Below are 22,839 nucleotides of genomic sequence, written 5' to 3' on the forward strand. Positions count from 1 at the left end.
ATTTTCTTTGTAATAGAAGGTGTTGTGCGCAGCACAGAACATTTCAGTACAGAATAAACATGGAATTTATTAAAAATTTCAATAACAAGAAATCAAGCAAATTCCATAATTAAAAATAATTCCAAGTTCAAATAATAGTCTGTTATATGTCCCTTATCACATGAATAAATTTTTTTTGATGGAAATGCAACGAACTCAAAAGTGGTCAATTGAAAATCCAACTTACAACTCAAGCAACAGGTGTTCAAGGTTAAATATTCTTCCTATATAAATCTATGCTACTTAATCTTCGGTGATATACTCTGGTACATGTAATACCATACAGGAAAATTTTCGTAACAGCATTTTTCAAAAAGTCATTTTAGGTCTTTGTTGGTCATATTGCTCTATAAAAGTTCCTATGCATCCTTTGGGTTCAAATATTTGGTTTTGAGCATTCCTGATGAAGGTAAATCCGAAAAATATGAATTGGATTTTGAATAAAATAGCATATTCACCTGAGAAAGTGTTATTCACCACGCTTTTACATGCAACGTTATTGTAAAATGTTTCATGTAAGATTTGTTTTGGTATATGTTTGTCATTAAATACATTTTCTTCTCTCGGATTTTGGAATAAAACAATTACTGTCTTTTGTTTCGGTAAATATGGGGTTTAATTGACTTTTGAAAAACTGATATTCACTTCGGCTGTCAGCCTCAGTGAATATCATTTTTTTTAAAGTCAATAAAACAGCATATTTACCGAAACAAAAGACAGTAATTATATAGTATTTATATATTGTGTTTACTATTGAAACACTGGTGATGACCATACTAAATAGTTTTTGAACTGAAATTGTTTTTGTTCATTTTTTCTATTATAATGAAGCAATTTATAACTTTTTAAGTCTAAAAATAAGACTTAAAAAAAAAAAAAAAAACCAAGCCAACATGTTTTAAAGAAACCCTAGAAATAGTATCAAAGAATAACAGTTCTTTCAAAGTAATAAATTATCTTACAAGAGTCTATTAGGAAACAGTTACAAGTTTTCACCAATCATTTTGTCTTGCCATGAAGGATAATACTGATATACAACATATGCAATCCTTACATCATGATCAGACGGTCTATATCTGTTTATTTATAGGTGGATAATCAATCCTTACAAGGTTTCACTAATCACCAAGCCGTGGAAGTATTACGAAATACTGGACAAATGGTCCTTCTTAAACTAGCAAGATATCAACGTGGACCAAAGTTTGAAAAATTACAACAGTATTTAGGTATGTATAATGTTAGGGCCATCTCAAACAAAGAAATAAAATAATCTTTGGGCATAAAAGCTACAAAACAGTTAATATCAAAACATGTCATATAGTACTTTGAACCCTCTAAAAAGTGACGACTGGGGTTGAAAAAGGGTGCACTCGACTAATCTTAACTGACTTAGATTGTCAGTTTTCCTACCAAAGGTCAGTGGTTTTCCCAGGGGACTCTGGCTTCCTCCATCAATGAAAACAAAAATAAATATGTTTAAATTAACTGAATGCCATGAAGTAGCACAATAGTGTTGAAATTGGTGTTAAACAACAATTAATCAATCAATTTAATGTCCAATGGCAAACCAAATGTATTTCCAGGAGGAGAACATGCTAATACAATATGAATATCAGCCATGCTTTGTATTAATTAGTAAGAAAATCTGGGCTGGATTTTTAGCATTATTGTCCACTTGGTAACAATCCACTACTGTTACCCTACCTGTACATATTATTTCGACTCAAAGCAGATCGAGTCTTTGATTTTACTCTTTAATGCTGCATACTAATCAGATAAGCAGATAATAGAAATTTTTTAAAAGTCTTGGGATTTACCTGGATTGGGATTTAACCCAGAGCCTCTGTCACTTGAGGCAAGCAAGAAGCCACTGAAGCAGTTTTCCTGTTTCGAAATGAGAAATTATAATTACTGTAAATAAAAAAAATCCAAAATTAGGTATATCCTATGACTGAGTTTCATTAACTAGAAAGGCAGACAGCTGAGATCTGGTTACCTGAGAATGTATGTAGATAAACTCTGTTAACCTAAGTGTCACATAATCATTGATCTTGTTGTATCTCATGCTTAAAAGTTTGGCAACTTAATAATTTTAGCAAAATATGATTTAGTTTATCAAAATTGTTTTAGAATTTACTAATTTTGATTTTTTTCAATGTGTAATTGACAGATATACAAGTAACTTCACAAAAAAGTAACTTATTTTGTTCAATATTGGATTGTTAGTGTTTGGATGATCATATTTTTTTTCAAAATTCATGAGGTGACATTGGGGAATTTTACTGAAATCAAACTTGACAGAAATATCTCCCTGGAGCTTCTCTAGAGCAAAGTGGGGAGTCATAAGGCATCATAGTCGCTCAATTTGCCTGATGTTGTGACCTTGAAAACTATAACTAGTACACTAATGTGATGCACACACACACATACACAAAGAAATTTAATACGGAGTAACAATTCCAGTTATTCCATGCACTGTTATCCCTAAAACATTGTGTACTTTCAGCACATCCTAACATTAACATACCATATCCCTCTAATGGAATAGGTCCAGCCCCAGAGACAGCTCCACCAGCGTATGAATCACAACAACAAGTAGATGTGGAAGATATACCAGTCATGTTCTGTGATGAGGATTATAGTAAGTCTGACTTGTGCAATACTGTTAATGACTAAGTCTGACTTGTACAATATTGTTAATGGCCAAGTGTGACTTTACTTTATTGTTAACAACTAAATGTGTGACTCTTACAATACTGTCAATGACAAAATCTGACTTGTACAAAACTGTTAATGACTAAGTCTGAATGTACAATACTGTTAATGACTAAGTCTGACTTGTACAATATTGTTAATGGCCAAGTGTGACTTTACTTTATTGTTAACAACTAAATGTGTGACTTGTACAATACTGTCAATGACAAAATCCGACTTGTACAAAACTGTTAGTGACCAAGTCTGACTTGTAAAAAACTGTTAATGACAGATTCTGACTTGTACAAAACTGTTGATGACCAAGTTTGACTTGTTAAATACTAACTGAGAAAAACAGTGAATACTAATTTAGATAAATTAATTATGCTACATGTATGTTTCATAAGAATCCATACTTATGATTGGCTGACAGCAATAGCAATGCATTCCAAAATTATATTTTAATTCGTAATACAAAATTAATGCATGATTTCATGTGCTTCCCATGGACAATGTCACAATAATGCATAAGGAAAACAAACGAAATCTTGATATAAATCACAATTTCATGGTTGTAGGGTATAAATGTAATTATAAGGATTAAATGCTCCTTCAATGTGTGCACTCTTTTAGTATAAAGGGCTTCCATGTCTTGAAAAATGTGCTTCAGTCAGCGCTTTTAAACCTCAATAAATTACAAAAGGAAGCATTCAATTCTTAATTTAATGGCCCTTTAAAACTAAAATCTAACATTTAGAAAATGGCTTCGAAAATAGAATCATTTGAAAGATTTCAATCTCTAGGTGCACTTAATGCAAATTTATTGATTTTGTCTGCAAAGGTAACAATTTCTGTATTTAATGAATTATTTTGTTTTTCCCAATAAAATGAGAATAAATCATAAAAGAAATCATATTTAATATCGTTCATTTCCTGTTTTATTTTAATATCAATTTTCTTTCCGTATGACGACTAGAAAATGATTGTTTATTGTTATTATACTACAATTTGCATATATTTTTCTTTCATGTTTGACAATTTATAAATTCTAGTAGTATTGATTTTAAATTTTATATTGGAGACACTGTTAGGTCCTTGCTCCGTGATATATAGACGTATTGATCATAACAGACTGTTTTGACATTAATGAATTTGAACAGAGCATCGTCTCGACCAGGATTCAGATAAGTCCTTCTTAAAGTGTCCAACACACAATCCTGTCATTCCCAATTAATACAAAATAAATTTGTATTTGTTTGAGCTACATTTTAATTTGTCTACAACAATACTTTGATGGGACAACAATTATTTGTCTGGCATTTCTTATACCTCCACTACAATTGTAAATTAATAGGAGGTTTTTAGTTGTCTAGGAGATAATTAAATCAACGAATTTACTAACCACTAACATTTTGGCTAGTGACAGGTCAAATGTCTATGCGCCTTAATGTAATATTGGTACATGTAATTTAATTTAACCAAAACATCTGTTAACCATGTTTTTTTGCAAGTGTTCAATTTGATCAAATAAACCAATTTCAGATGTAAATCAGTTATACATACGGTAAAGTTTCAAAAGCATACTACCTGTGTAACTTTGATTTTGGTTTCTTACCATAGTTAAATTGATAATATTGGTGGCAACTGACCAGTAGCAAAAATATTTATTAACACATGAACTTCTTTTGCTGTGAAATAAAATTTACATAAATGATAGCTAAAAAATTTAAAACTGAAAAAATAAATAAAAATCCAGGTTGAAATTCTACTTTTAAACATATCAACTTTCAAATTTTATTAATTTCACCTAGTAACAACATTGTTTAATTATACCCAAACAGCTACACAAGTCACATGTCACCTAGATGATTGTCTTTATTTATATTTAGACAACTTTCACATTTCCGCCTGTTGTCCATCATTTACCGTTATATGATGACATAGTGTCTTGTGGAGTAGTCTTTTATTGTGTCGAGATGATTTGTTTATTTTTCCGATTATTATGTATAAGTGTATTGACAGGGATAACAATGGCAGATTCCATATGATCAATCGGTTATGACACTTTGCTTGACTAGCAGGACTTGTATTAATTGTTGATTAACAATACGGAACACTCAATGATACTAGAGTTCATGAGGTCATTTGGGACAAAGCCTGTATAATTTAAGAAATATTTCTTATGATATTACAATATATGATCTGAGTTATGATGAAGATTTAATTAATGGAAAACAATGTCATGTTTCGGGCTATTAGCAAACATATATTTAACTGTAATGCAATGCAGTCATAGATCAAAAGTCTTTTATGGGTCTTTAGAATAGCTACTCATATTTGTACTTTTAAATGAATACTGTATACCAACTTATTTTTACAGATAATTTTTTTTAAGCTGAAAGCTCTTTTCACTCCACTTGAGATTGATTTACAATATTTTCTAAATTTCCTGGTGTGTTTATGTTGGAGAAGATTAAAGTTTATTTAGTAACAGTATTTTGCCGAAATTAAATTGCTCATGAAAATAAGTTGGTTTTACAGTATTGTTCTACATGCTGATGTATGAAAAGACTGATGCAAAGACTAGAAAAAAAAACATTGTAAAAGGCTGTATAGTGACTTATAATTATAAAAGTCCAAGACATCTGGACTATGTTGTGTAGTTGTCTCATATTGGCAATCAAACTATATCTCCTTATTTGATATAAGTAATACTATATATTTATATTTATTTATACAGCTGGGGAACTGTTACCAGATGTAGAAGCTGCTATAAGACAATGTTGGGAACCTATTATAGGAGAAGACTTTGAAGTTGTTGTACGTATTACATATATGTTGTAAAATGCAATGAAACTTTTAATCCAATCAACACAAAAGAAAAAAAACCATCTTTGATAGTCTTGTATTAATTTTAATTTTAGTTTCTTGTGTACAATTTGGAGTTTAGTATGGCTTTCATTATCACTGAACTAGTATATATATTTGTTTAGGGGCCAGCTGAAGGACGCCTCCGGGTGCGGGAATTTCTCCCTGCATTGAAGACCTGTTGGTGACCTTCTGCTGTTGTCTTCTCTATGGTCAGGTTGTTGTCTCTTTGACACATTTCCCATTTCCATTCTCAATTTTATCTTAATGTTTTTCTCTTAGTTTAACTTGTTTTTAACCTTGAGTTATATTGAAAACAGACCCAAACTTTCAAGGTCTTTAAAAAACAACAGGTTTTAGTTCGACATGAAATATGTTGTAAGTTACAATCTCTACATTGAATGCATAATGTCTTCTTTAAAAGACCTAAGAATTGTAAATGCCTGGTCAATTCCAATTAGGCTGATTTGTAAATGTCCATTTGAAATAAAAAAATACCTAAGCAAAAAGGGTATATCAGATAGTTATTGTGTTTGCTTAGTCTAAATGTTTCTATATTTAACGGTAAATGTTTTGCAAACATTTCACTGTTTATTTTTAAAAATGCATTGTACAAGGCCATGAATAATGAACAAAGCAAATATGTGTCTATCTAATTTAAATCCCTAACATGGAGCAAATCCATTTACTAATAGACAGTTTACAATTTGAAATAGTTTGCTGAAAAAACGAACACTTAAGTTAATGCAGGCCAAAGACCTGTTCAAAGACCGAAATTTAAAAAAAAAATGGCCAATAATACTTTTATGGATTGCATCTAACCTTTTAATATTTTGATGACATAAGAATGACAGGAGTAAAGAAATATGCTGACCTATATGTAATCATTACTTTTGCAAGACATTCATTTAGAATTCTCAATAATTTCTTCAAATTGTTTCTTTGATAGTCTGCCAAAGAGTTTTCATTGTTTCTTTCTCTTCTCATCAATTATCAACTCCAAACAATTGTTGATATGATGTAGAAGTAAGTACTTCTGTCGGTCTGTCTTTGGTCTGTCTTCGACAAAGTTGTTTGCATAATAGAACTTTCATCTTACATAATAAGAATTTCTATAGTTGTGGTGAGAGCAACATATTAGAATGATTGTGTAAGATTGTTATGCAGTGTTTTTTTTATAAATTCCCCCCTTTCAAGATAAGATATGAAAGATCAAGGTCATAAATAAACTTTGAAGATTTGTAATATTTGGAATATGTATATTTTAAATTGAGAAAAACAATGAAAGTAGATGGAAATCTGTGTACTTGTATTTAACTAGTGTTTTGGTATCCATTGTCTAAGCATAAATGTATAGAAAAATATTTGGATGGTGTGACTCAGACATCAGAATAGTATTATGGTAGACTTCTCTTTTGTTCATTATGTTGTAGTCTGTTCTCTACTCTGTAATGTAAAGAAAAATTGTTTCCTTCAGTTAATTAAATAAAAAAGACACATTGTGAAGTGGTCAATATACTATATATCTTCACTTGTTTGTCACCATGGTCAGAGGTGCCTATGGGATAATTTAAAAAGAATTTTTAATAATCCTTTACCAAATTTCATTTTTTATGTAAAAAATATTTTAAAAAAGATAACTGTACTATGGAATATACAAACCTGGAGGAAACGAGCGTAATTTTATGGTTTGATACGGAAAGTTTCACCTTAGATGCCTTGTGGCCAGCTTGGCATATGATTTAATAACAGGACCTTCATTGTATAAGTTACTGGAATATATTGAATTAGACACATATAGATTGATCATATAGTACTTGACAAATCTTATGTCACCAGTCTGAAGTGCTTTATTGGATTTAGGCAAGGTTTTATAATGCTGAAATTAGCATTTAGTTCCAGTGGTTGCAGACTATCTTTTTTACTAATCTGATAGAGATTTAGTACAAACTCATTTTAATACATAAGAAACAATACACGTGCAGATATCTTTTCTAAAACATTTACACAAAAATTATTCAGGTTGTACTTTTTTTCTTTTCAATTTGAATTTTATCTACATCTATTTAAACATGTGTTGAAATTGATTATTAAAGTTCAGATTAAACAGCTTAATAGTCAGGAATATGACAGTTGTTTTCTGTTTGTTTGATGAGTTTCATCTTATGATTTTGCAATTTAATGAGAGACTTTCTGTTTTGAATTTTGTCTGGATTTTGGGATTTTTGTTATTTGACTTGTTAGGTGACTAGCTTTTGCTCAGTTTTTATAAGCAATTTAGCTTCGATTTATGATTTTTTTTAACAGCTGCTCATGAAATTAAAAGTTAGCATTAGAATGAGTATGGGTGTAATTTAACATAACTCATTTTTGAAAAAAGCTGCAAAATGTTAATTCATATAAAATCTCATGAGGTATAGAAAAACTCTAGTAGTAAAGTACACATTATTAAAATTATGAAAAACAAAATTTACTTCTTTCGCTTAACTATATCTTCAATCTTGCTGAACTTTTTATGGTATATTCTGGTACAATTGAAGATTTCTGACTGCTCTAAGTTTTGAACCCTTTCTATCTCAGCAATCTCAGAAAGCTATGATATGTTCTGTTTATGTAGAGACTTTCAATAATCACTATAAAAATATATATTGCGAAGTTTCTATGCGAAGATTTAACCTTGATTTTAAGAAATATGAGCATAGAAGAATACACAAATCACGGACTGAAGGTTGAAATGAAATAATTTTCACATTCAACCAGACATGAACATAAACTGATTTTTATAGGACAATATTTCTGACAAATGAGTATTTGTAGTAAATCAGGATACATCAGTTAAATAGATTTGTCTGATAAGGAAACGGGACAATAATATTCCATGGACGACTACAGACATTTAATAACTGTTTCCCTATCTGAATTATATATTTATTGATTTTGAATATTTTTATGCTGAGATTTGATAAATGCATTAGTTTATAGTAACCGATGCTTTGAAAATTACTGGTATTAAAGCTGAAATATATTGAAAAGCAATGGATGAGTGTGGGTGGTTAAATCTTCCAGGAACAATAAAATGTAGTAATATTCTAAAGCCTAAACTATTGTTAAGAAATTTCAAATTATACTGAATAAAATCCAGAAATTTTGCCTGAAATTTAAATTTCATCCAAGGACAAGTTAATAACATAGAAGCTTTTTTCAAAATGATAAATAAAGGGTTTTGTTTATAAATGCTAGGGTTCATTAGCAAAAAATAGTTTTGATAGAACTATTTGTAAGCTTAATTGACTTAAAGGGAAAATGATGAAATATAGCTATAATAAGACAGCTTAGCTTAATATGATTAAAACCTTAAAGGATGACTTATTCTCAACTTCTTGATCTCCCTGTGTTGTCACAATAAAGCTAATGGAAGATTAAGGGGGAAGGTATGAAACCTTAAGCTATATTAAAAAATATCTAAATACTATTTGTTTTTGGCAAGAATCTCTGCAAAGGATACGCATGTGTTTGACTCTCATAGCACTTACAGAAAAGTATCAATTTTTAATCCCTTAAATAATAACTAAGTAAAATTTTAAATACAAAATGTATTGAGGACCTATATGATTTAAATTGGGGGGAAAATAATGGAGTTTAGTCACGGTTGTAATAAATAGTTAGCTTTATTTTACTAATTTTATAGCTGTTACACATGTTCTTTTTCTTATCATATAGTTAAATAATTTGTGCTTCTATTTCCAGGTTTCACAACTTTCCAAATTTCGTGAAGGAGGAGGATTAGGTATTAGTTTAGAAGGGACTGTTGATGTGGAGAATGGTGTAGAAGTCCGGCCTCATCACTACATTAGGTCCATCCTACATGATGGTCCAGTGGGAATAAATGGTCGACTTAAAAGTGGAGATGAATTATTAGAAGTACGTATATTCATATTCCTTGAATTAATCCCATCTAATGATCTTTTTTTTTTTATTGAAAATCCAAGAGTGCTTCTTAGTTGAAACTAGGGGCTATCTTGGTATTGCTTCAAAGGCTGATTTCTAGACTTCCAAGATGAAGAAAGACAGAAAAAGACATGTTCTATGACATGTTTGGTGTATGGTTATTTCCCAAAATAATCAGGAATGCAGACTACATGTATATATTCTGTTTCTCCCTATTTGGCTGGTGTACTTTTCTCTATAATCAAAGACACAAATCTGTAATGAGTAATGTATGACAACAGACCTATCATCAAAACTTATATTGTCCCTTAGTCATTCAGCAGAAAAAAATATTTTATTACCCCAGAATAGGTTAACACACATGATTTGGATGTTGCCACATTCAGTTCTTAATTTATGTCTCACCTATAAAGGAAGTGGCTTAAACTAGGCTGGCATATTGTTTTCTGTGGTCACCATCAGCAATTGTTAAAATATGTGATTTTTATACGACCACAAAAACAAATTTGGGGTTGTATATTGGACTGATGTTGTCTGCGTCTTCGTCTGCGTAGTTCGAAGACACATTGGTTTCCGGACAATAACTTTAGTTTAAGTGAATAGATCTTTATTAAATATTTTCAGAAAGTTCAATACCACAAAAGAAAGGTTGCCTTTGGGATCTATTTTGGAGATGATGGTCCCAACCATTTAAGAATTAGGGGCCTCAAAAGGGGTCCAAAACAAGCATTTTTCTAGTTTAAGGATAATAACTTGTGTATTAGTATTTCAATTGCTCTGAAATTGTACCACAATGTTTAAAACCACAAGTAGAAGGTTTGAATTCATTTATGAGGTTATGGGTCCAAAGTTTAGGAATACAGGACCAAAAAGGGGCCAAAAACAAGTATTTTTCTAGTTTCAAGACAATAACTTTTGTGTAATTGTATGGATCTCTCTAAAATTGTACCACAATGTTTCATAGAACAAAAGGGAGGCTGAGATCAAGCTTTGGATTAATTGCCCAAAATATGTAGAAATTAGGGGCCAAAAAAGGGCAAAAAAGAAGCATGTTTCTAGTTTCCAAACAATAACTTGTGTTTAAGTGTATGGATCTCTCTGAAATTGTACTACAAGGTTCCATACTACAAAGGAAAGGATGGGATTGATTTTAAGGGTTATTGCTTAAAGTGGGATTTTAATAAGTTGGGGGGGGGGGGGGGATTTTTGTTTACAATTTTTTTAAGGGATTCCTTTTTTAGCTCACCTGGCCCGAAGGGCCAAGTGAGCTTTTCTCATCACTTGGCGTCCGTCGTCCGTCGTCGTCCGTCGTCCGTCGTCGTCGTCGTCCGTCGTCGTTAACTTTTACAAAAATCTTCTCCTCTGAAACTACTGGGCCAAATCAAACCACACCTGGCCACAATCATCATTGGGGTATCTAGTTTAAAAAATGTGTGGCGTGACCCGGTCAACCAACCAAGATGGCCGCCACGGCTAAAAATAGAACATAGGGGTAAAATGCAGTTTTTGGCTTATAACTCAAAAACCAAAGCATTTAGAGCAAATCTGACATGGGGTAAAAATGTTTATCAGGTCAAGATATATCTGCCCTGAAATTTTCAGATGAATCGGTCAATCGGTTGTTGGGTTGCTGCCCCTGAATTGGTAATTTTGAGGAAATTTTGCTGTTTTTGGTTATTATCTTGAATATTATTATAGATAGAGATAAACTGTAAACAGCAATAATGTTCAGCAAAGTAAGATCTACAAATAAGTCAACATGACCAAAATGGTCAGTTGACCCGTTTAGGAGTTATTGCCCTTTATAGTCAATTTTTAACCATTTTTCGTTAATTAAAGTAATCTTTTACAAAAATCTTCTCCTCTGAAACTACTGGGCCAAATTAATCCAAACTTGGCCACAATCATCTTTGGGGTATTTAGTTTTAAAAATGTGTGGCGTGACCTGGTCAACCAACCAAGATGGCCACCACGGCTAAAAATAGAACAAAGGGGTAAAATGTAGTTTTTGGCTTATAACTCAAAAACCAAAGCATTTTGAGGAAATCTGACGGGATAAAAATGTTTATCAGGTCAAGATCTATCTGCCCTGAAATTTTCAGATGAATCAGTCAATCGGTTGTTGGGTTGCTGCCCCTGAATTGGAAATTTTGAGGAAATTTTGCTGTTTTTGGTTATTATCTTGAATATTATTATAGATAGATATAAACTGTAAACAGCAATAATGTTCAGCAAAGTAAGATCTACAAATAAGTCAACATGACCAAAATGGTCAGTTGACCCGTTTAGGAGTTATTGCCCTTTATAGTCAATTTTAACCATTTTTCATAAATTAAATTAATCTTTTACAAAAATCTTCTCCTCTGAAACTACTGGGCCAAATTAATCCAAACTTGGCCAAAATCATCTTTAGGGTATCTAGTTTAAAAAATGTGTGGCGTGACCTGGTCAACCATCCAAGATGGCCGCCACCGCTAAAAATAGAACATAGGGGTAAAATGCAGTTTTTGGCTTATAACTCAAAAACCAAAGCATTTTGAGGAAATCTGACATGGGATAAAAATGTTTATCAGGTCAAGATCTATCTGCCCTGAAATTTTCAGATGAATCGGTCAATCGGTTGTTGGGTTGCTGCCCCTGAATTGGTAATTTTGAGGAAATTTTGCTGTTTTTGGTTATTATCTTGAATATTATTATAGATAGAGATAAACTGTAAACAGCAATAATGTTCAGCAAAGTAAGATCTACAAATAAGTCAACATGACCAAAATGGTCAGTTGACCCGTTTAGGAGTTATTGCCCTTTATAGTCAATTTTTAACCATTTTTCGTTAATTAAAGTAATCTTTTACAAAAATCTTCTCCTCTGAAACTACTGGGCCAAATTAATCCAAACTTGGCCACAATCATCTTTGGGGTATTTAGTTTTAAAAATGTGTGGCGTGACCTGGTCAACCAACCAAGATGGCCACCACGGCTAAAAATAGAACAAAGGGGTAAAATGTAGTTTTTGGCTTATAACTCAAAAACCAAAGCATTTTGAGGAAATCTGACGGGATAAAAATGTTTATCAGGTCAAGATCTATCTGCCCTGAAATTTTCAGATGAATCAGTCAATCGGTTGTTGGGTTGCTGCCCCTGAATTGGAAATTTTGAGGAAATTTTGCTGTTTTTGGTTATTATCTTGAATATTATTATAGATAGATATAAACTGTAAACAGCAATAATGTTAAGCAAAGTAAGATCTACAAATAAGTCAACATGACCAAAATGGTCAGTTGACCCGTTTAGGAGTTATTGCCCTTTATAGTCAATTTTAACCATTTTTCATAAATTAAATTAATCTTTTACAAAAATCTTCTCCTCTGAAACTACTGGGCCAAATTAATCCAAACTTGGCCAAAATCATCTTTAGGGTATCTAGTTTAAAAAATGTGTGGCGTGACCTGGTCAACCATCCAAGATGGCCGCCACCGCTAAAAATAGAACATAGGGGTAAAATGCAGTTTTTGGCTTATAACTCAAAAACCAAAGCATTTTGAGGAAATCTGACATGGGATAAAAATGTTTATCAGGTCAAGATCTATCTGCCCTGAAATTTTCAGATGAATCGGTCAATCGGTTGTTGGGTTGCTGCCCCTGAATTGGTAATTTTGAGGAAATTTTGCTGTTTTTGGTTATTATCTTGAATATTATTATAGATAGAGATAAATTGTAAGCAGCAATAATGTTCAGCCAAGTAAGATCTACAAATAAGTCAACATGACCAAAATGGTCAGTTGACCCCTTTAGGAGTTATTGCCCTTTATAGTCAATCTTTAACCATTTTTCATAAATCTAAGTAATCTTTTACAAAATCTCCACTGAAACTACTAGGCCACAATCATCTTTGGGGTATCTAGTTTGAAAAATGTGTCCGATGACCTGGCCATTCAACCAAGATGGCCGCCACGGCTAAAAATAGAACATAGGGGTAAAATGCAGTTTTTGACTTATAACTATGAATTCAAAGCATCTAGAGCAAATCTGACAAGAAAGTTAAATTGTTATTCAAGTCAATGTCTATCTGCCCTGAATTTTTCAGATGAATTGGACAACTGGTTGTTGGGTTGCTGCCCTCCAATTGGTAATTTTTAAAGAAATTTTGCCGTTTTTGGTTATCTTGAATACTATTATAGATAGCGATAAACTGTAAACAGCAATAATGTTCAGCAAAGTAAGATCTACAAATAAGTCAACATGACCTAAATGGTCAATTGACCCCTTAAGGAGTTATTGCCCTTTATAGTCAATTTTTAACAATTTTCATTAATTTGGTAAATATATGTAAATTTTTACCAAATATAGTTCTCTGTTACTAATGGGCAAAGTTCATTATAGATATAATTGTAAGAAGCAAAATCGTTCAGTAAAGTAAGAACTTCAAACACATCACCATCACCAAAATACAATTTTGTCATGAATCCATTTGTGTCCTTTGTTTAATATGCACATAGACCAAGGTGAGCGACACAGGCTCTTTAGAGCCTCTAGTTTTCAAAATTTTCGAAATTTTGAATTTTGAAAAGTTTCAAGAAGAAATCTTCAATTGCACAGTATTATGCAATAAATTTTTTAGATCTTTGACCACATTTATTTTGTGACAAAAACCTTTATTATGTCAAAACTTTAAATCACAATCCAAATTCAGACAGTCTCAAGCTTGAATATTGTGACCAAATTTGCCCCAACCGTTCAAGGTTCAACAACTGCGGTCATATAAAGCTGCACCCTGCGGAGCAACTGGTTTACACATGCACACTTATAATGCATATCTCGGACGTTTTAAAAATTATAATTCAACAACATATTGCTTAAAACTGTTTATAATTTACTTCATTAGTTCAGTCTTCCAGGGAAGGGTCCCTGTTGTCTTGTGGTAAGCAACATTATATTTGTACATCTAAAATATATCACAATCAACAATGAAGTAAAAAAGTATTTATAAAAGACTCATTTATTAATCCATTCTATATATCATCCAGCTTATATGGTTATTTAAATGTTTTCTTACCATTATTTATGCCCTCCCCCAAACCGCATAATGTTTTACCCTTGATTGATATAAGTATCTTTTAGGGAATGTCTTCCTGGTTTTTAAATTGTCAGTTTGATCAACTTGAAACTTAGTACACATGTTCCCTATGATATGATCTTTCTAATTTAAATGCCAAATCAGAGTTTTGACCCTGATTTCACTGTCCAATGATAATAGAAAATAATAGTGCGAGAAGGGCATCCGTGTACTATGGACACATTCTTTTGAATTTTTTCCTTAACTCCAGAAACTAATAAAGGACATTGAAGAAACATGTGAATACAATTTTATTTCATTAATGACAATTTGAAATATGGTAAAACCCCTTTAAATGGTATTTTACCAGGTAGAAGAAAGTGCAAACAGTTCAACAGAAAAACTTTGTACTTATTATCTTTTAAATAATCATGAACAAAATTGAACATATAACATGATATAATATTAATGTATTCAAGGATTAACATTATCATGCATGGATTAAAACCAACAGCTACCTCAATTTCATTCTGAATTAAAAATTATACATGTACATGTATAATTTTTTTTAAAATTTCCTGTAATGAAGTATTTAACCAGTCTCTTGGAAAGCCTTTCTCTAATTGATTAATATATGAATGATTTATTATATTTGGTACTTAAATTATACAGAAACTGTGTGCATAATGCTGCTTTTAAACAAATTTTTATACGACCGCAAAATTTGAAAAATTTTTCGTCGTATATTGCTATCACGTTGGCGTCGGCGTCGGCGTCGTCGTCGTCGTCGTCGTCGTCGTCGTCCTGCGTCCGAATACTTTTAGTTTTCGCACTCTAACTTTAGTAAAAGTGAATGGAAATCTATGAAATTTTAACACAAGGTTTATGACCACAAAAGGAAGGTTGGTATTGATTTTGGGAGTTTTGGTCCCAACAATTTAGGAATTAGGGGCCAAAAAGGGCCCAAATAAGCATTTTCTTGGTTTTCGCACTATAACTTTAGTTTAAGTTAATAGAAATCTATGAAATTTTGACACAAGGTTTATGACCACAAAAGAACGGTTGGGATTGATTTTGGGAGTTTTGGTTTCAACAGTTTAGGAATTAGGGGCCAAAAAAGGGCCCAAATAAGCATTATTCTTGGTTTTCACACAATAACTTTAGTTTAAGTAAATAGAAATCAATGAAATTTAAACACAATGTTAATGACTACAAAAGGAAGGTTGGTATTGATTTTGGGAGTTTAGGTCCCAACAGTTTAGGAATTAGGGGCCAAAAAGGGACCCAAATAAGCATTTTTCTTGGTTTTCGCACCATAACGTTAGTATAAGTAAATAGAAATCTATGAAATTTAAACACAAGGTTTATGACCATAAAAGGAAGGTTGGTATTGATTTTGGGAGTTTTGGTCCCAACAGAATAAGGGGCCCAAAGGGTCCAAAATTAAACTTTGTTTGATTTCATCAAAATTGAATAATTGGGGTTCTTTGAAATGCCGAATCTAACTGTCATGACTGTGTATGTAGATTCTTAACCTTTGGTCCCCTTTTCAAATTGGTCTACATTAAGGTCCAAAGGGTCCAAAATTAAACTTAGTTTGATTTTGACAAAAAATAAATCAGTTAGGTTCTTTGATATGCTGAATCTAAAAATGTACTTAGATTCTTGATTATTGGCCCAGTTTTCAAGTTGGTCCAAATCGGGGTCCAAAATTAAACTTTGTTTGATTTCATCAAAAATTGAATAAATGGGGTTCTTTGATATACCAAATCTTACTGTGTATGTAGATTCTTCATTTTTGGTCCTGTTTTCAAATTGGTCTACACTAAAGTCCAAAGGGTCCAAAATTAAACTTAGTCTGATTTTAACAAAAATTGAAATCTTGGGGTTCTTTGATATGCTGAATCCAAAAATGTACTTAGATTTTTTATTATGGGCCCAGTTTTCAAGTTGGTCCAAATCAGGATCCAAAATTATTATATTAAGTATTGTGCAATAGCAAGTCTTTTCAATTGCACAGTATTGCGCAATGGCAAGAAATATCTAATTGCACAATATTGTGAAATAGCAAATTTTTTTTTAATTAGAGTTATCTTTCTTTGTCCAGAATAGTAAGCAAGAAATATCTAATTGCAAAATATTGTGCAATAGCAAGATTTTTTTTAATTGGAGTTATCTTTCTTTGTCCAGAATCAACTTAAATCTTTGTTATATACAATATACAATGTATATTCACTTTTTACTACCAACTGATAAATTAAAATAATCTTTACCATTCAGTGATAACAAGCAGTTTTTTTACATCTTAATATTTTATGATGTATTTAAATGAGTAGTTATTGTTGCAAACTCCATTAGAAATTTTAATTGAGATTAGTTTTGGAATAAGGGAAAGGGGAATGTGATTAAAAAAATTGGGTTCAATTTTTCTCATTTGAAATTTCATAAATAAAAAAGAAAATTTCTTCAAACATTTTTTTGAGAGGATTAATATTCAACAACATAGTGAATTGCTCTAAGAGAAAACAAAAATTTTAAGTTCATTAGAACACATTCATTCTGTGTCAGAAACCTATGCTGTGTCAACTATTTAATCACAATCCAAATTTAGAGCTGAATCCAGCTTGAATGTTGTGTCCATACTTGCCCCAACTGTTCAGGGTTCAACCTCTGCGGTCGTATAAAGCTACGCCCTGCGGAGCATCTGGTTAGATTTTGTGATGGCTATTTTTATTTTGTAAATTTTAAACTGAGAAAAAACACACAAAAAAGACTAGTAGGCTAATCAATGAACAGTATACTTATACTAAATGGTTATAGTACCATGGTGTGATTAGCCGATTTTATGTCTGTCAACTTAATTAGCTTTTAATTGTAGGTCAAAACATTAATTATAGAATTCAATTATAGATCAAAAGACAATAGAAGACATGTGACAATCATTATTGTATCTGTTGTATAAGCGGTAGCGACTGCCTATTGATTGGAGGTTAGACAGGACATTCATCATTACGTATAGAGTAATCTCCGGTTTTAATTGACTCTGACAAGGTTATGTAACGGCAGGAAATGGATGAAAACTTTAAACGATTCTGACAGAGTGAAGGTTAAGAAAAACAACTCTTACTTGGAATAGATTAAACCAAGCATAGGGTTGTTATATGATAGAGAAAGAGCCCTAGATAATAAGTTAAAAAAAAGTATTTTATTCGGATAGATTAATGGGTATGTTGCATGATGAATTGTCTCATACAAAAGACTTCAATTACGATTAAAGATCAGGAAAGTACAGTTGGTGCCAGTTTCAATGGCTTCTAGCTGATTAAGATATAAATCAACAAATGTCATTGTCTATCCTGTTTTGTCTGCTGCTATTATATCCTTAGTTGGAACGTTTCAATCTGATGGAACATTATGTTTGTTATCATGGCTACAAAGAAAATGTGTGGCTGTCCGTCTTGCTATTCAGATCCAGCTGTTTTCTCTTTTGAAATTTTAAGATGTCATCTCATTGGAAAACTTAAATTTTTCAGCTTTTCCCATCAGTAAACAGAATTTTTTCCACACTTATCTAAACAGTAATTAGTAATTAAGTTACTCACCATAAAGGTTGTGTAACTATTTCTCTCAAGACATGTTTATGTTGTTGATATGGACTGGAGATACATCTTAAGCATTCTGTTTGAAATTACCGTATTACAGACTGTTAAGATTTATTATGAAACAAACTAACATGTTCATCATGTTCTTATCCGGGTTTCTTGTCAATTAAGGTATCAGATTATGCTGGCAGATTTCTGGTTGTCTGTTAGCTTCTTCATTAGTCTAGATTTTGGGCGCTTTTTAAAAGAGTGTGACATTTGATTTAGACACTTTCTAGTAATTGGAAACTGTATGTAGATCTTTAGATGTCTGTCTTGGTTTTATAATGTTACTAGGTTACTGTTTTTAGGCATATTAAACATGTCATGTTGTTAGTTAAAAAATAACTTATGTTATAAATTTTATTTTGTAGGTCAATGGGAAAAGGTTACTTGGACTTAACCACAAAGAAGTGGTTGGTATTCTAAAGGAACTTCCTCAACATGTGCGCCTTGTTTGTGCACGACGTGTTCAGCAACCAAACAACGAAATCTATGCACAACAAGATGGACAATTTTTTAGTTCAGAACTCAATCCTGGTGTCAACGAAATGGGATTTGCAACAGAACGCCTTGTCAAAGCCAAATCAGAAATGGCCCTGGCGTCTGCTGTTGAAAATAGTACTGTACAAAACTCTCTAAACAAAATGAAATCTCGGTCTTTAGAACCGCTGTCAAACTTTGCCATGTGGAGTAGTGAACCAGTCGTGATAGAATTAAAGAAAGGAGATAAAGGATTAGGATTTAGTATTTTGGATTATCAGGTACAGGATCAAAATCAGGTTAACTTGTATACTTGTATTAGTGTCATAAATTTTACCCTTTGTTCTTTTCATTTGAAATTTTCACAGTTGAATAATTAGCAGATTTACAAAACTTTACTATTATGTAATTACAAACAAAATGGATAGAAGAATCTAAAAAAAGATTGACTGATTTATGGCTGCTTAATGTCCAAATGGCTAATGATATAAGCATCTAAATACACACTGCTTTTACCTTAAGCAACACAATATTTTACTTGCTAGTTCACTAGGTAATGATTTTCAGTAGATAATTTCAACCTTTTCTGGATTTTGACTGACTCCGAGCTGAACAGTCTTTAATTCTGTGTGCTTGGTGTGAGAAGCAGCAAATATTGATTAAAAAATCTCAGTTAACTGTCCAGGCATAGAACCCATGACCTCTCAACCTCGAGAAAACAAAACCACTGAGGCTGTTGATTTAATTAAAAAAGAGAAATGACCTGTGCAAATTATTTATAGTTAGCTGATGTTTGTCTCATATTAAAAGTCATTTTAAGGTGATTGACAGGGAAACAAATAATGTTGACTCGTAGCTGAGCTGACTTTCAGTTTGGTAATTTAGTATGCCTTCGAAATGGAATTACAGGAAGAATTTACATATTTCAGCTCAGTTTTATAGTTCTGTATAAAGTGTCAGTTTCTGTATATTGAATTTGTCTGCAATCTTCCTGATGACGTTACATGTCAAACTGTCGTTAAATACCATTGTGAAAACTTCTGTGCAGATGAAAATCATTATAAAAATTAACAATTACTCCATGCATTTACAAATGCATTGATTCAAATGATTTTATGCAAGCTCATCAAAATTTAAGTCGAAATGTGATTAAAATAAGAATCACGTCAATATTTTATTACAGTTTTAAATGAAGGGCATTCTGTTTACATGGAGCAATGTTATTACACTGCAATGTAAATTAAATTTAAGTTATTTAATATGCAGGAAGTTTTCTATCGGAATTCCCTGTCGAATATCGCAGTCTTGTTTTTGTCCATTAGAACCAACTCATGATTTGACTATGTATAGAATAGCATCTGAATTGATTGTATAAAATTACTGCAACAGTATGTTTTCAAGTGCAAATAATTCTTTTCTTAGAAGTAAAGAATATTTTCTGTAGGGAAGTTAATCATGCAAACCAGAATATGTGGTCGGAATAATTAAAACTACAATCAATTCATGGATAGTGTTAGATTAGGAAACATGCAATATTCTTTGTTTATTTGATTAATTTTAGGGATTTAACAATTATGCTATATATGTCATAGTACTTTTAGTCATGGGGGTTTTACTTTCTGGATTTCATAGATATTAAAACTTTAAATCAATTTTACAACCCAAACAGTATACATATTGAATAAAATTCTTATTTTTATTGTATTAATAAACCATTATGTAAGATGTTTCAGCCATTGGCCTTCTTCAGTTTCTTTATTTTGAAATAAGGATAAAATTCTTATGTTTGTCCATTCAGATTGAATTTAATGTAGAAATACTTAAACAATTGTTAAAATCAGTATTGTTTTTTTGAAACTACTGTTTTCATGCAGCTTTACTTCATATTGAGTTCAACCTGATTAATGGTAGTTTCAACAATAATGAATTGGTATTTTAACTCACTTACACTAAACATCAACAACAACAACAACAATACTTTATTTTAAGAGGGTTACACAGTTAGCTATATAACTAATCTTCCCTGAGGCCCTCATCATGAGAAATCACCAAAGGGCCATAGTGCCCTATTCCAATCACTTAGTGTCTGTCTTCCATCTGTTGTCCATCGACTGCTAAACCCATTCTTTTGTTTAAAACAACTATCCTGAAACTAAAGGGCCAACAAAGACCAAGCTGGTTTCAGTCCACCTTAGAGTATCTGTTTCAAATTGCTCCCTAAAATTGCTGCTGATCAATTAACATGAAAATCTTTCTAAGAATAGATTTAACATACAGGATACAAGACAAAGCAATAGTTATTTTATAGTTTTCCTTCTGTTAATAGTGAAATATATTTGAAGGTAACTCTTAGTAAACAATATTGAAAATTAAGATCCTTAATAAGCATCAGTATGTTTGACCTGCCTTTGACCTGATCACAGAAGAGGTTACTTCTTGAGAAACTTAATTTATTTTTTAATAAATAATCAAAAATGGGTTGTCTGGATTTATGAGGTTACTTCTTGAGAAACTTTATTTATTTTTTAGTAAATAATCAAAAATGGGTTGTCTGGATTTATGAGGTTACTTCTTGAGAAACTTTATTTATTTTTTAGTAAATAATCAAAAATGGGTTGTCTGGATTTATGAGGTTACTTCTTGAGAAACTTTATTTATTTTTTAGTAAATAATCAAAAATGGGTTGTCTGGATTTATGAGGTTACTTCTTGAGAAACTTTATTTATTTTTTAGTAAATAATCAAAAATGGGTTGTCTGGATTTATGAGGTTACTTCTTGAGAAACTTTATTTATTTTTTAGTAAATAATCAAAAATGGGTTGTCTGGATTTATGAGGTTACTTCTTGAGAAACTTAATTTATTTTTTAGTAAATAATCAAAAATGGGTTGTCTGGATTTATGAGGTTACTTCTTGAGAAACTTAATTTATTTTTTAGTAAATAATCAAAAATGGGTTGTCTGGATTTATGAGGTTACTTCTTGAGAAACTTTATCTATTTTTTAGTAAATAATCAAAAATGGGTTGTCTGGATTTATGAGGTTACTTCTTGAGAAACTTTATTTATTTTTTAGTAAATAATCAAAAATGGGTTGTCTGGATTTATGAGGTTACTTCTTGAGAAACTTTATTTATTTTTTAGTAAATAATCAAAAATGGGTTGTCTGGATTTATGAGGTTACTTCTTGAGAAACTTAATTTATTTTTTAGTAAATAATCAAAAATGGGTTGTCTGGATTTATGAGGTTACTTCTTGAGAAACTTAATTTATTTTTTAGTAAATAATCAAAAATGGGTTGTCTGGATTTATGAGGTTACTTCTTGAGAAACTTTATCTATTTTTTAGTAAATAATCAAAAATGGGTTGTCTGGATTTATGAGGTTACTTCTTGAGAAACTTTATTTATTTTTTAGTAAATAATCAAAAATGGGTTGTCTGGATTTATGAGGTTACTTCTTGAGAAACTTTATTTATTTTTTAGTAAATAATCAAAAATGGGTTGTCTGGATTTATGAGGTTACTTCTTGAGAAACTTAATTTATTTTTTAGTAAATAATCAAAAATGGGTTGTCTGGATTTTTGAGGTTCAATCTAATGCAAATCATGCTTAGCTCAAGTTGTACAAGTTTTCAAAAATATCATGACCAGAATACCTCTACTGAAAGACCAATTGTTCATTTGGAATCTTGTCAATTTATGTTTGGATGGCCATGGGGTACCATATTAGTTAAGTTTTAAGGTATATACAACCTTTAAACCCAGATGAAATGAAGGATTAAAAAGCTTTGTTTCTATAAAAAAAAAAAAGGAATTACTGTAACATATACAACACAGAATAGTTTATGAATCTAATAAATGTTTTAAAACATTTTAACATATTTAACTGCAGACTGTATGTAATGTTAACTAGAAGAAAAATATAAGTCCATTTATAAGTAAAATATGGATAAACAGGTTCAAATTTTTAACAAAATTTCCTTCTTGATACTAGCTTTTGATAATAAATAAGCTTCTGTCCAAGTTTGGTACAAATCCAGGATAGTTTAAGAAAGTTATTAGAATTTTAAAAACTTTAACCACAGAGTGAATGTAATATTTCCGACAGAAAAACTAA

General features: G+C 31.3%; 1 protein-coding gene across 17 annotated transcripts in view; it reads left to right on the plus strand.

Annotated features, from left to right (window-relative positions):
• Nucleotides 1–22,839, plus strand: part of LOC139488930 (multiple PDZ domain protein-like) — a 160,649-nt gene that overhangs the window by 43,386 nt on the left and 94,424 nt on the right. For 12 of the 17 annotated variants that reach the window (XM_071274941.1, XM_071274948.1, XM_071274988.1 and 9 more), the window contains 5 exons: nt 1,130–1,265; nt 2,546–2,680; nt 5,474–5,553; nt 9,349–9,522; nt 18,617–19,006. In XM_071274941.1, the coding sequence (XP_071131042.1) occupies nt 1,130–1,265; nt 2,546–2,680; nt 5,474–5,553; nt 9,349–9,522; nt 18,617–19,006 (915 nt within the window). The remainder of the gene's footprint in view (nt 1–1,129; nt 1,266–2,545; nt 2,681–5,473; nt 5,554–9,348; nt 9,523–18,616; nt 19,007–22,839) is intronic. The other 5 variants (XM_071274928.1, XM_071274936.1, XM_071274956.1 and 2 more) reach the window with 1 other exon arrangement.

Source organism: Mytilus edulis, chromosome 1 (assembly GCF_963676685.1).
Source record: "Mytilus edulis chromosome 1, xbMytEdul2.2, whole genome shotgun sequence".
Taxonomy (NCBI): Eukaryota; Metazoa; Mollusca; class Bivalvia; order Mytilida; family Mytilidae; genus Mytilus; species Mytilus edulis.